The sequence below is a fragment of the Siniperca chuatsi genome, linkage group LG14 (genome assembly GCF_020085105.1).
Source record: "Siniperca chuatsi isolate FFG_IHB_CAS linkage group LG14, ASM2008510v1, whole genome shotgun sequence".
Taxonomy (NCBI): domain Eukaryota; kingdom Metazoa; phylum Chordata; class Actinopteri; order Centrarchiformes; family Sinipercidae; genus Siniperca; species Siniperca chuatsi.
In genome coordinates this window covers 23,931,299-23,946,119 of record NC_058055.1, presented here as the reverse complement: position 1 = coordinate 23,946,119, position 14,821 = coordinate 23,931,299, and the positions used below count along the sequence as shown (strand labels likewise).

Sequence of the window (14,821 nt, the reverse complement as noted above, 5' to 3'; positions counted from 1 at the left end):
CATAAACATTACAAAATACCTCAAAAAGTTTCTTTTGCAGTGATTTGAATTTAAGAGACTCCTAATTTTGCAGAAAGTTTCTGGCAGAAGGAGCAGCATGCATAACAGCTCCTTTTATCCTGTTCTGTGCAGACTTTAGGAACAGATAGTAAAAATTTGTTCTTGGAACAAAGAGCATAGCTGTACATACCCCAAGGTGCAATTGTATATTTACTTTTTTGTCTATCCACATTATTCCTAGCCCCCATAATTCCTTGTGTGATTTATAGGGGCTAGGAATATTGTGGATATATCCACAGGCTTTCAACACAGGGCAAATATCAGAAGAGAAGAGCGTCACTGTTCCAGGAATATAAGAACCATGTTGATGGGACATTCTGAGCCTTAATCCAGTTAAAAAAATATTGAATGTGCAATGTGAAAAACGTTTCTATTAATGGATTTTGTCACTCCTATTATTATTCTTTGTCTTACTTCTATTTGGGGAATAATTATGCTGTACGTTTCGGAAGTTCCCTCAGTTTGTGGGCTTTGGGAATTGTAAACAGCAAGTACAGTATAATGTTGCCATGGAGTCATTTAATTAGCTGTGGGCTACAACTTGAGCCCTGTTTTTTTGCCAATATCATTAAAAGTATGCCGAATTAGCTATTAGCAGCTCCTGTTTGCAGTGTACCCATGGATGCACAGACAACTGTCACTGGATTACTTTGACACTGAAGAAAACATAAAAACGTGTGTTTCTCAGGCAGGTTCTGGAGTTGTAAAGAAAGTCTTTTTCTATGATTTTTAAGTGGGTTTATGGAAATTTATTTGCGATGGACATAACCAGAAATGATTTACTCTCGAAGTGTAAGTCACACTGAATCTAAACGTGCATCGTGTCTGTGTTCAGATTTCAGTTATGATTCCAAAATGGAGTACGAATTTTGACGCAAATTGAGTTGAACTACCTGTTAATGACAAATGTCATTTTCCAATAAACTTTGGCCTTTACCGTAAAGCAACAAGGTAGGTCGATAGGTTGATAATAATAAACCTGGAGATCATAAAATCATCCACCATGTGTGAAGCAACACAGGATCACCACCTCACATTAACCCCTTTTCCTGATTTATTGTGAAAGTCAAGATCAGTGATTGCCAACCTCATCTGTGACATTTTTCCAGTACACCAGGATCAAACAGTCTGTTTCCATTAAACAGGAAATGAGTCACTCTCTCTCAATCAGATGTCTTCAATTAATGGCTCTATTGTTCGACACTTTCCGTCCTGTGTTCTTTGTTTTATAAATTTTGGATGGCAGTTGTAATTTTTAGCTGTTGTCAATTTTTCCTCTTGTGATTTGTTTTTAGGCCCTGGAGGAATATGGGACGCAGGAATCATCAGAGCAAAACAACAGTGAGCTGGAGACCAAGATGGAGGTGGCCAGGCAGAGTCTTCGGAGGGCAGAGGTAACGTGTGTGTGTGTGTGTGTGTGTGTGTGTGTGTGTTATTGAGTAAGACGTGTATTTCTGTTTTCTCAATCAGTGTCCTATTATTTAAAGCGGCCCCAGTACTCCACCTGCTGGTTAAAAAGATGACGTGACACAAATTAGTGTCTAATACTGCTGTTCAATGTTGTATTCATACCGTGTAGAGCTGCAAGGGTTAGTCGATTAATTGAGAAAATAATCATCAGATTAATCGATAATGAAGATAATCATTGGTTAAAGCCCTAATACAGTGTATGATAAGTAGTGTTGTTATCATCCTGGGTGGCAGTGCAGTGTTTGTGTCCTACATTTAGTTTAAAAATTCAGTGGAGAATAAAAGTTCTGATTGTAATTTTTATTGCTGAAACAATCTATTAGTCGATTAACAAAAAATGTGGTAATTGAGTAATAATTGTTTTAAAGTCATTTTATCAATGAAAAATACAAAATATTTGCTGATTCAGGCTTATTAAATGTGAGAATTTGTTGCAGTTTTCTCTTTTTAAATAACTGTAAATTTGCATTTTGGAGTGTTGGTTGGGGGAAATGAGCGACTTCACATCGTGACCTTGGGCTCTGGGAAATTTTGATGGTCGTTTTACTTTTCCAATTAGTCATTTACACCATAAAATGTCAGAAAATACTGAAAAAGATTTTAGTAAGATGAATCAATAATGAGAATAATCTTGAAGCCCTGGTAATTTTTAGAATTTTACATTTGTTTTAGTGTGCTTTCACACCGAACTTGTTTGGTGCGTTTTCCTGTTTGCTGTGGTTCATTTAGGCTGGTGTCAAAGCTCTCATTCGTACTCGGGTGCGAAATAAGCAACTGGACCAAGACTGCCTGAAAAGGGACTCAAAACGGACCAACAACAGGATTTTATGAGAGCAGACATGTAATTTTAACATGAATTAAAAAAACTAAACTACTATTAAATTCCATCTTTTGGCCGTGGCGATGTTTATGTAAATCATTTGGTAACCATGGTAACACTTATTCCGATCCCCTGATACATGAGACAGTCAAAAGAAGTGAAACCAGAGGTGTGTTGAGCTTGTGTGCTACTCTGCGTATTTTGGCAGATCCTCAATAAAAAGTGAGGAAAACTGGCGACACGCAGTAACTACCTGTGGTCTATCTCGTTAACGATCCCGGTTACAGTAAAAGAAAACTTCCTGTCCTGTTTCTGATCGTCATTATTTATTAAAAGGAGTTGAGTTTTAGTCTCAACTTATAATGCTCTGAAACAATTCTTGATTATTTAAGTACAGTTACCAGAATTTGATTCCTCCACGTTAGTCCATGTAGCGCTGATGATGCAGGATGACTGTCACCAAAACTGTCCAGTCAATGAGTTACCTGTCAGTCCATATGACTCCATGGTTACAGCTCTTAAGGTGCTTTCACACCTGTAGTTTGGTTCATTTGGTCCAGGCCAGGTTATTGTTTTAGGTCTGGTCCATTTCCTGTTCACACTAGCTTTTTACAAACGAACCAAGGGAGTAAAAATTAAGTTATTCAAACTGACTGGTAACCCATTGATTGGACAGTTTTGTGATGTCATCCTGCATCATCAGCAAGTAATGCTGCACTTTACTGCTTGTTATATGTTTACTTGTCTTCTCTGGTGTCACAACGAGTTCACAAAGAAATAACTTAGATTATTAGCATTATTAGTCAAAACTGCAACTCGTTTTATAAATAATGACAACCAGGTAGAAACAGGATGAAAAAGAGGCGACTTTTTCTTTAATATTACACAGGGAGATTTTACTATGTGGTCACTTCATTTCACTCACTGTTTATTGAGGACACGAGCTCAACACACCTCGGTTTTAACTCCTATTGACTGTCCTTGTTTATGCAGGTCGTTTCCTTGACAGTTCATGGCCAGAAGACGGATTTAATAGTAGCGTGGATGCTCAGTTTACGCTAAAATTACACATCTACTATAATCCTATCCTGTGCTTTTGCTTTCAGACCACTAACAATCTGCACCCAGAGTCTAGGTAGAAACAGACCTTTTCAAGCGGTCTCGGTCCAGTTTTCTGGTCCGCACCAGAGTTCGATTGACAGCTTTCACACCAGCCTAAACAACCGAAGCAAAAGGGAAAACACACCAAACGCGTTCTTTAGAACCGAATCAAACAGGTTAAGAGTGGAAGCACTTTTTTAGTTTGTTTGATAAGTCAGTGTGAACACGAAACAGACCAAACTAAAATGCAACAATGCATCTTTTTTCGCTTGGTCTGGACCAAATGAACCGAACTACAGGCATGAAAGAGACCTAAATGTTAAATTTTAGCCAATTCACTCATCATGTCAGCAAAATGTCAGCTTGAAGCTACTGAGAAACAAAAATATTGGTATCATCCTTCAAACACCCAGCTCATACCAGTTTGAGCCTGTTCTTAGTTTGACTGTGCGACCATCGGGTCTTTCAAAACTCCTGTCCAGTTGTCTGCATTTGTCTAACGTTCAGTGGGTTATCATGTTTACATTTTTATTTTTATTTTTCAGACGGTGAAAGTGAAAGCAGAGGCCCGTCTGGACTTGCTGAGGCAGGCGGGTGTTGCTGTAGAAACGTGGCTGAAGAGCGCGATGAACCAGGTGATGGAGGAGCTGGAGAACGAACGCTGGAACAACCTCAATACCCACGATCCTTCGCTCTCTGTAAGACCCACAAAGTAAACTAATGCATAAATGCTAAGTTGTATTTTAGTGCCCTCAGAATCATTATAATCAAGTATAGTTCTTTTTGAGTGGGCTCGCTTTCCACCTCCAACTGTGTCACACAAAGTAACACAAAGTTTGTCATATTTCTGCAGGGAACAGCAGATTTGGAGCGAGAGGATGAGGAGGAGATGGAGGACAGTGGTGAAGTGTTAGATGACAGCAGCTCTAGCCCCTCCAGCACCTTGAAAAACTATCCTCTCACCTGCAAAGTACTCTACTCCTACAAGGTACCAGCAGAATACAAATTATTGTGTCCTGTGTATATCTTTGGCTTTCAGTAGACCTGCTTATGTTGCATATAACTCAATATTTTTGCATATATCCTGACTTTTTTTTTTACACATGACATTTTCAATTCAAATTCAATTTATTTATAAGGACAACACACATTAATCAACATTTCTGCGAATGTGCCAGTGTTCGCCAGCCGGACACTAGAAAGAAATACTAAGAAATACAAACGTAACACAGTAAGATGCCGAAGTGACAACAGAAAAAAAATCTGTTTTCAAGATCAAATCCTGCAGAGCAACAGGCAGCAGCGAAACAATGATGCAGTAATATAATAACATTCACAATATAACACAAATCAATTAAAACAACAAAAACTGAACATTAGAACCAGGACTTTTGTATTATTTTGAGCTAGGTGGAACTAATAATAAACTGGCAGCTGAGTGTAAATTTAGATGCAAGCTTCTCTGTTTCTTGTGGGTGTCTACAACTTGTTAGTGTAAATGACAACAGAAGCGATTTAGTGAACATTGATAGATTAGGATTCAGTGTCCAAAGCAAGATACGTGGTTTGGAAGGACGTTGACATTCAGGAGACGAGTGTGTTAATTCGCTTGTTTTCTTCTCAGCTTTCACTTTTATTTTCATGCAAACAAAACGCAAACTGATCTGTTTCCTTGTTTCCAGGCGTCTCAGCCAGATGAACTGACCATCGAAGAGCAGGAAATCTTGGAGGTCATTGATGATGGAGACATGGAGGACTGGGTCAAGGTACTCTACACTTTTGAGCTATGTTGTTGAATTCGTAGCCACAGATTTCAGCGTTTTTAGCTGAACTTAATTGGGGTTTTTGATGATGATTCTTGTGGGTCATCGCAAGTATATATTTTCTGTGTTTCCAGGCCAGAAACCGCAGTGGACAGGTAGGCTACGTCCCAGAGAAATACTTGCAGCTGCCTTCCTCCAACAGCCTACTGAGTATGCTGCAGGCTCTGGCCGCGCTGGACGCCCGATCCCATTCCTCCAGTAACTCCACTGAACCTGAAACCGAACTACCAACCGGCTCTGTCAACGGAGACTGCAGCGGTGAGGGATACCTCTACTAAATTAATTCTTATATATCCAATATTTTATGTCTGTCAAATTTGTCTGTGTCCTGCTATATTGTAGTGAGGGATTCCTCAACCTGTCCTTCTCTGTTGCAGTGTCATTTGCGAAAGCCCTGTACGACTACGCGGGACAAACGGACGATGAGCTGTCATTTCCGGAAGGTGCCATCATCCGCATCCTGAGCAGAGAGACCCACGAGGACGATGGTTTCTGGGAGGGAGAGTTTAACGGCGTCGTCGGCGTCTTCCCTGCAGTTCTGGTGGAGGATCTCACCGTTGCCAGCGAGAATGGAGATGGACAAAAAGATGGCAGTGCACAGGTACGTTGATGCCCGTATACTTGACTAGACTTGATGTATGTGACTATTATGTTGAATATGGCTATATCTTGACATCACCACTAAATCTAAAGATCAGAGATGGAGCTTTTTGCATTTGGTTTAATACATGATTTCTATTACTTTAATTATTAACAAGCGTGAGAAATTGATGGTGTGAAACACAAAAATGCTCCCTCTTAACGTATGGTTTGGTTTATTGTTGTAGCACAAATACATATTTTGTGAGGTTTGGTGGGTTGGGTTGTATTGTAAAATCTGGGCCCGTGTCTGTCCAGCATCTCAGAATCCCTTCTCCTATTTTGCTAAAAGTTGCACTATAGGACTAAAAATACTCCCACCTCAAAGTAGGACTTCACTTACAGTATTTATGAAGCTTCCCACACTTACGTTCAACAAGGAGGACAGAGGACAATTCCTGGGAGAGAGTGTTTTACGACACACTCTAAAATATAGAAATCGTGCCGATGTGTTGATGTAGTTTTTCTGACAGTTGCGGTTCAAAATATTAATGGAAACATTAGAAATGCATAAAAAAGCAACACTTTATTATGTGTAGGTTTTTATGTGTATAGGCAAATAATAGAGCCAACTAAGTTGGTGTTACATGCAAAAAATATGATGCCAAACTGGCAAGCTACTTGGTTGGCCTAAACAATAAATGTACCTACAATTTACAAATAGTAGGTAGCTTGACTCTGCTGTGTGACACATCCTAGTTGCCTCACATTGTTTAATACCTATAATAGTTGCACACACAGAAATTATGTTACAAACCATCTGTGAGCTGTGTTCACCTCTTCAACTGTCCAGTTCTGTCTCCAGCTGCACTGTTTAACTTATGTGCTCTTACAGGTGGGGGGATATTAGTTATTTCTGTACTGTAAGGCAAGCTTGGGAAATGCACCTTAACAATATGAACATATCTCTCAAATAAAATGGCTCCGCCATCAGTTTTTAAATTAGTTAATTAACCTAAAATTTGCATGAATGCTGCTTGTGGAAATAAATAAATCTGTGCATTACCTGAGTTGCTGTAAAAGCTATCAAAGTTTGCTAGCAAAGCTGCATTTGTTGCTGTAAGTTTGGAAAGACTGCAGTTTTTGTTTGGGTTTGGGGGCGGGTCCAAAACTGTATCTTTTAATAAGCTCACTGTTGGAAACTCTCCTCTCCTAGAAGGCGCACACCTGTTTGTGCCTGAACGCCACCTCCTTGCAACACCTCTGGAGCTCTTGTGAATATCAGCAGCGATAGGAGTCATTTGCTATGTTAAGAAAGTTGAAAAAATGCTCTTCCTCACACCTGTGCCTAAAAGTAAAAACAAGTTTGCGTCACTGAGCATTTTTGGCCAGTTAGGACTGATTTTCTGCTCTGGGAGGGTTGATCAATACGGGCCCTGGTTAGCGAAATAAGGCCCGTGTACGCTAACATTTTGTACTATCACACATTGTCACTGTGTAAATTCATATTTTTTGAATGTTGTTTTCAAGGCGTCCCCCTCCCCTTTGGCCCAGTGCGACCGATCCCCTCGTAGTCCCTTCCAGCCGGGGCCTCTCCATAGCAGCCCCCTTCAGACGCCCACCACGTCCTCTCCTCAGTTGAGTCCCTGCAGCGCCACAGCCTCTCCCATTGGCCGACCACCCTCCTATCACAATGGACATCACAGGCCGCCACCAGCGCCGCACAAAAGCCCCTTTCAGAGTAAGATTTACTGGTTTGTCTGTGTTAAAGTACTCAGAGTAAGTATGATGTCTGAATGGTAGTGACAGCTGGTATGAATTTGTTTTTAACTAATCCAACTGTTAGTGATAGTAATCTGTGTCCACTGCTGTCTTCAGGTCCAGTCCAAGGCTCCCCTCAACCTCCCAAATACCCAGAGAGCAGCTCCGGCACCATTCGACCTGTGAGTAAACACATATTTTCTGTGTTTGTCTTTCTGTGTGTGTGTGTGTGTGTGTGTGTGTGTGTGTGTGTGTTAGCCGAGTGACGACCTACTGATGTGTACCCGGCGTCTTGCCCTGTAGCGAGCTGGAATAGGCTCCGGCCCCCAGCGACCCTTGAAAGAATAAGCAGTTTAAAGATTGTCACTTGAGTCAGCGTCAGTTGGGACTGAAGAAAAAATCTGGGGATGTGGAGTTAGAAAGAAGTGCGGTTACCAGACCTCTGTAGCATGGTTATTATCGTTAACAAAAACTAACAAAATAACGAAAACTAAATGTGAAAAAACACTTTTGTTTAGTGAAATAAAAATAAAAAAGAGGCTTTACAAAAAATACGGTAACTGACTGAAACTGTATTGTGTGTTTGCAAAACGATCTAAAACAAACTAAAGTTATAGAGAAAATGTCCTTAGTTTTCGTCTTTGTCCGTTTATTTCATACTATACAAGCCAAGTATTTCAGGTGGATATGAAATCTATCTTCCACTTTTTTTAGCTGTGCCAGTTTTACACCAGTTGTTGGCGCCTCACGGTCAGTGACACGTTGCCAATCCATCCACGGCTGGCATTATGGCGGCGGCGAAAGTCGGGAGAAAAAGAGTCCCATTTGGGATTACTTTTGAATACGACTGTCGCAGATAAAAGCATGTGCCTTGTAGTAGTGGAAGGTGATATGTAAAACATGTGAAACATTTCTCAAGGGGAAAAATCCCACACGCAAATCGCACAAGAAGGCTAACCTAGCTTAACTTAACAAGGTAAGGGAGAGCGTCCAGCGCCCCTCCCCCGAAAGACAAGCTATCGTTAGATCCAGGCCGGGCAGTACGAATGTACTGTAGTATGATGTTTTGTTTTTATCATGCAATACTTTTTCTGACCTTTTTGAATCTCGCCTCTGACAACTACCCCATATTACAAATAAAAACTAACACTAAAACTAAGCATTTAAAAAAAAACTAAACTAGCAAACCCGCTTTAACAACTAATTAAAACTAAACTGAAGTTGAAAACAAAAAGTCAAAATAAAAATAAAAACTAATGAAAAATGCAAAAGTATAACCTAAAACCTTGCTCTGTAGCCCGTACCTCATCTGCTGCAGGCTAGCAGCTCGAGGCTACATTAGCCGCTACTAGCAAAACACACCTAAAATCTTGCAAAAGCGTTGCATTGTGGGTAATGTAGGTGGCAGATTTTGACAAGGAAGAAGTGCGGAATAAAAAAGACTATCTTGAGTCCATCGTGAGTCCGATAATGTTAAGGACTGCGATGCTAAGTCGGTGCAGTACTCTTTTAACGAAAAATATTTAGAGCTGCAGCTAACTATTTTCATTATTGATTAATCTGCCGATTATTTTTTTTCAATTCATCGTTTTGTCTGTAAAATGTCAGAAAACAGTGAAAAATGTCCGTCACATTCCTCCATGTTAACGTTCATGTTTAATTTTAGTCATATTAATCAGAGTATCAGTTCACTGTATCTGTGTGTATGCTGCTTCATTCACAAACAATAACTGAGCGCAAACAGTTTTGGCTGTGTTTTTAATTGAGCCATTGATTGATGGATGTTTCCAGGTCCGTGCTGCTCCTCCGCCCCCTAAGCAGCATCCTCGTGGGCAGGTGAAGCGGAGGGAGGAGGTGGAGATCACGCTGGTGTGAAGGTGGCACCCTGGTGGTGGCGGCGACGACGGCTCTGTTCAAACCAGCTGGGACTTGGCGGCTCCGTGCCTCTAAACGCACTCCCAAAGGAAACCCGAGGAAACTTAAACCCCTGGAGGCCAGGAGAGGCCCTACACTCTGTCCTCTTGTCTTTTCACACAACACCTCATAGGATTAGTGTGCTGTGGAGGAATATTGTGCCTTTCTCTTAACTATACTCCTTTAATTTCCTCTCATGTTCAGTTGTTTCATTTCTCACACTCCCTTACAGTGTTTGCCTCCTATTTGACCGATAAATAGGGCCGATATTGTAACTTTTATTCAAAGTTATACATCCTCTAATCCATATTGGACATGAATCGTTTTCAGTCCTGACAAAATATATTGACAACTGACAGAATATCTGCTATTAATGTCTTCAAATATCAGTCCTGGTATTTCAAAAACGCACACTGCTCATATCTTGTTTCTGTTCTTTGCTATCGCTCACAGTAACTGATATAGTGATAACTGGTAGATAATGTGACCACAGTGTAATACGCTAATGTAAGAAATTGAGAGAAAAGGTAACGTCACATTATTCGTTGTGGGTGCGAAGTAAATCCACACAAGTCTTCGAGTTAAACTACAAAAACACACCAGTCCGTGTAACATAACGTGTTAAAGTGAGAACAATTAATTTCCAACATGGAGGAAGCTATCGCAGCTCATTAGCTGAGTTGCACCATCAACTCCTATTTAACCTCCTCTGTCGGAGAGTGATAATAATCTTCTCATCAAAACTCATCGTCACCAAAAGAAACTGAGTAAGCATATTTCTAAAAATGTCAAACTATTCCTTTTAACTAACCGTCATGAGATACAAAGTCTGAATTATGAGAAAACATCTATTTTTTCTTCAGTGAATGCAGCGCTCTTCCATGCATATGTATATGGCTGCTGGAGAATATCTTTATTAATATATTATTAATACTGATTTCAACCGCCCAGTTATGTCTCACTATATCACTTACTCTGCGGCTCTCTCTCTCTTATGTTGATCTATCGAGAGTTTTCCCAATTGGATTACTTCTATGCAACAAAGTTACACTTGGCAGGACATCACTGCATGTTGTGAACGTGCAACTTCAACACAAACCAAAAGTCTGGTTGTCTCCACACTCGATCAAAACGCCAGCTTGGACGAGGCTGGTCCTCTCCTCGAACACACGTAACCGCTAACACGGTTACATAAACAAGGGAAAAGTGGCAATTTTAGTTGAGTGATTGTTGTGTCAGTAGGGAGAATCTCCTAGAAAAGTTGTCTGATCAAAAAATAAATAAAAATTATGGATCCTTTACCTTTTTTTTAATTGATTTAAATTTTAAAACCTTATGTTAGTTTTCTTTGCACCAAACGCTAAGAAATTCCTAAAGGGAGAAACGTAGTACTTATAGTCTAACTTCTTGTTTTTTCTCTCTTGTGTTGTAAAAATAAAGATCTAGAAATGTCATTATGACACTAATGTAGCCGGTGAAGGTTGCTGGTGAGGAGCGGCGGTTTGTTGAGGAGAAGGTTGCAGTTGGTGACAGTTTACACTGAGGTAATGTGCAGTTTAAACATGCCTTTATTTTTTAAGGAGGAAACCATCCTGAGCTGCTAGCTGTCCGATTTTATTAAAAACAACAAAAAAAAAAATCTATACTGTCATAGTGAAGCACTTTTTGATGTCTTCTTATTCCTTTTCAGTATTGTGGATGCTACGTTTTGTTTGTTGAATATTTCTTGTTTGACGTTTTGTTTACCAGCTATATTGGTATGAATACTTTTTTTTTTTTTATCGGCTCTTGCGTTATTTAGCCTTAAATAGCCATTGTAGTGTCTTCATTTGAGATTGAGATATGACCTTTTGATCGTACTGTTGTTGAAATACCAATAGTTTACAGAGAGCTTGGAGATGGATATCTGTACAAATAATAGCACAGCTTTTTTTTGTTTTCTTTCCTTTTTTTGTTTTTATTTTATTTTATTTTATTTTTAGAATTATGATTAAAAAGAAACCTATTAAACCATAGTTTAATTCGATCAGAGGAAAAGAGATATCTGTCAGCCCATGTCGCTGTGTTCTCGTTGATCTCCTTGAGATCTGAATGACATCAAACTTATTTTTGAAGTTTGCATTTACCCTGTTGTATTGAGAGGAAAAAAAAGAAGAAGATAGTCTTCAGACTGAAGTCTCTTTTCCCAATAGAGAAGTATGTTAACTTGCTACTGGTCCTGAGTCCATGTTAAGTCTGAATCTGAAATTCAGTGAAAAACTGCCCACATTTTACAATGTAAGCTCTGCAGAGGCTGCTGAGCGTCATATTTACACACCAGTGGATGTTTAACTGTATTTATTGTGTACAAATAAATGTGAAATAAAGATAGCTTAAATGAAACAAACAGACAAGACTATTTTTATGATGTTTCGGTTTGAAATTTCCTTTCCATCCTGTTATCTTTTGGTTTTGATGCTCTTGTGTTTAATTGGTGTGTGTGTGTGTGTGTGTGTGTGTGTGTGTGTGTGTGAGAGAGATATCAGAGCGCCCTCTCATTGTCCATATTAATATTGCATGCAGATGTGGTCCATCCCGCATCTCTTCCCATTGACTAATGTGGACTTTAGGTCCATAAGAACTGCAGTATTTGTCTTAAATCTATTTGCAGCAGGTCGTTCATGCACTCTTCGGCACATAAACAAACTATAAACCTCACAACAAACTAAAAACAGTCGATTCGAGTAGACTTAGTCTTATCTGTGGGACATTTAAATGAAACCTTTGCAGACAAAATAAGGAAAACTATATATTCATTTGCAACTTTTTCAAGTAAAGCAGTTTTATATTTAATATAACAAGTGGAATAAAATGGCGTCGGCTGGCTGCGTGGATAATGAGTGCAGTCGTATGAAGATCAATGAAGGTGATTACTAACATGAACCAATAAACGATCATCCCGAGGACAGTGAACGCATCGCAGTGAGCAGAAATTAAACTGATGGTCACGGACTCGTTTGCTTACATTGACTTTTTAACCGCGAACCTTTTGTCAATTCAAAATAATCAAAAGCACTACTTCCTGTCAGACCTTTCAAAGTAAATCACGTTGATTTTTTTTTTATCACTATATAAAGTCCTTGAATAAAACTAAATCCGTGTTTCCGTGTAAATATTTTATTTGTATGTGTTTTACAACAAACAAAAACAGCATAATATACCGAACATGTTACGTCTCATCTGTTAAGTCTACCCACAGCCAGCCTCTTGTCCCTAAAATGACACATTTAGCTGTTTTTTAATTATAGGCTAAAATCGCTGTACATCCGGTTTCAGTGTAGCTAACTCCGGCTAGCTTCACCGCAAAGGCTTCTGGGCCATTGTTTTCTTTGCCGCGGTGCATTGTGGGCCGTCATCTGGCGTCCTGCTTCTTGTTTTTACTGCGAGACGTTGCGTCAAGTTAAACAGAATAAGCAAGAAAAAACAGCAGAAATCACTCTTATCACCTTGAAGAATACCATATTCTTCATCACACGAAGTTTCTTGTGTATTCCCACAAATGTACTTGCGGTTTAAAATCGTTATTTTTTATCAGGAAAGACGACTTTGACCCTTTTTGTGTGTGTGATTAATCTCATTTTGTGTCTCGCTAGCTTAAATGCTACATCTCTAAATCGAAATTTAACAGAAGCAAACCTTTTTATTTAGTGTTTTCATGAATTATGTCAAAAACTATAGTGAAATATTTTCTTCTTCTTTAAACTAAAAAGCGTATTAAATCAGTATACAATTATAGAATATATTTATTCTTTTATTTACGTTATTTTTTGTTCTCACATCACTTATTTTTTAATAGCCCTTTAATTAAGTGTTCTTGCTCTGTAGTTAAAATATTTCAGAATTTTATTAATTTCAAACCTAAATAAAATCATCCAACTTTCCAATATCGAGTAATTAAAATGAAATTTTAAAGAAATACAATGCAGAAATCTAAGAGTATTAAAAACTTAACAAGATCTAACTAATCCAGAAAATGGTAAATTAACATTTACTGAGATTGAAGAGAGATGATATTGGTAACATTTGATTTTTTAAATGAGATTACGGTTATACGTAAACTGTAATCTGACCCAGGTTGACAGAAACTGAGGCCAAACTATAATTAGTGGTTAGAAATATTAACTGGAAATTAATTTAAAGAAAGTGACGGTGAACTGAAGGCTGGGAGTACATCTGTAAGACACTACATAGAGTTTCAAAATCAGTTAAGAATAAAATAATCAGTTGTAATTTAATGCACGCCTGTTAAAATTTATAAAATGGGTACTCTCAACATTGACCTCTGCTGGCATTGCAAGCAGGACAAAAGTCACTTCTTTCCACGTGTTTGGGGATGCAGAAAATAAAAGTGTTCTGGGAAAATGTGACAAAGTCCCTGATCAACAATATAGCTCATACTGTCGCTTGTGATCCATCGATGTGTCTGTTTAAAGTATAATCAAGGCACTCAAACCTAAATAATCTACAAGAAAGAAAATAGAGAAATCAAACCAAACAGTAATTAAGTGAAAGGGGCAAATTGTCAGTATTCAGTGTCCAGCAGTCAGAGAGTGGAATTATATGTTGTATTGTTTAATTATTAGAAATCAAAAAAGGGCTGAAGGCAGATATACATTTTTTTCATTTAATCATTTATTTGTATAATGGTGCACTGATATGCAATTGAAAGTAATATAATAACAGTGATGGAGGAAGTATTCAGATCCTTAAGTAAAAGTAGAAATACCACAGCGTAAAAAATACTGCATCATTAATAAAAGTCTTGCATTTAAACATTTAAAGCATTTAAGTAAAAGTATGTGTGCATCATAAGAAAACTTTACTTGGAAGTATCAAAAGTAAAAGTACTCAATATGCAGAAAAATGTGTTATATTATTAGATATTATTGGATTATTATTACTGATACATAAACATGTAAGAAGCATTTTAATCTTATAGTCACGGTTGAGCTCATTTTAACTACTTTATATGCTGTTTGGTTGATTAATCTATAAAAATGGATCATTTTTTATATGTTCATATGTTTTGGATGTAAAATGTTATTCTGTATATTAAAATTTAGGTGTCGAATAAATGTAGTGGTCTTAAAAAGTACAATGTTTTCCTACAGAAATGTAGTGGAGTAGAAGTATAAAGTAGCAGAAAATAGAATTACGTAAGTACCTACACATACTGTAGGTACATATATAAATACTGTATATAATATACAAAAGGAATATTCTAATAAAATAAATTAAAATTAATATGTAATTT

The 14,821-nt window shown here is 38.2% G+C and overlaps 1 protein-coding gene across 2 annotated transcripts in view; it reads left to right on the top strand.

Annotated features, from left to right (window-relative positions):
* The window catches only part of LOC122887831 (F-BAR and double SH3 domains protein 2-like), a 49,270-nt gene extending 37,360 nt beyond the window's left edge, over positions 1-11,910 (top strand). For both annotated transcript variants that reach the window (XM_044221410.1, XM_044221409.1), the window contains exons 12-20: positions 1,356-1,454; positions 3,997-4,149; positions 4,305-4,439; positions 5,134-5,217; positions 5,349-5,532; positions 5,652-5,875; positions 7,384-7,594; positions 7,732-7,796; positions 9,406-11,910. In XM_044221410.1, coding sequence (XP_044077345.1) covers positions 1,356-1,454; positions 3,997-4,149; positions 4,305-4,439; positions 5,134-5,217; positions 5,349-5,532; positions 5,652-5,875; positions 7,384-7,594; positions 7,732-7,796; positions 9,406-9,489 — 1,239 coding nt within the window. In that variant the 3' untranslated portion in view covers positions 9,490-11,910. The remainder of the gene's footprint in view (positions 1-1,355; positions 1,455-3,996; positions 4,150-4,304; positions 4,440-5,133; positions 5,218-5,348; positions 5,533-5,651; positions 5,876-7,383; positions 7,595-7,731; positions 7,797-9,405) is intronic.
* Positions 11,911-14,821: the final 2,911 nt, after the last annotated feature.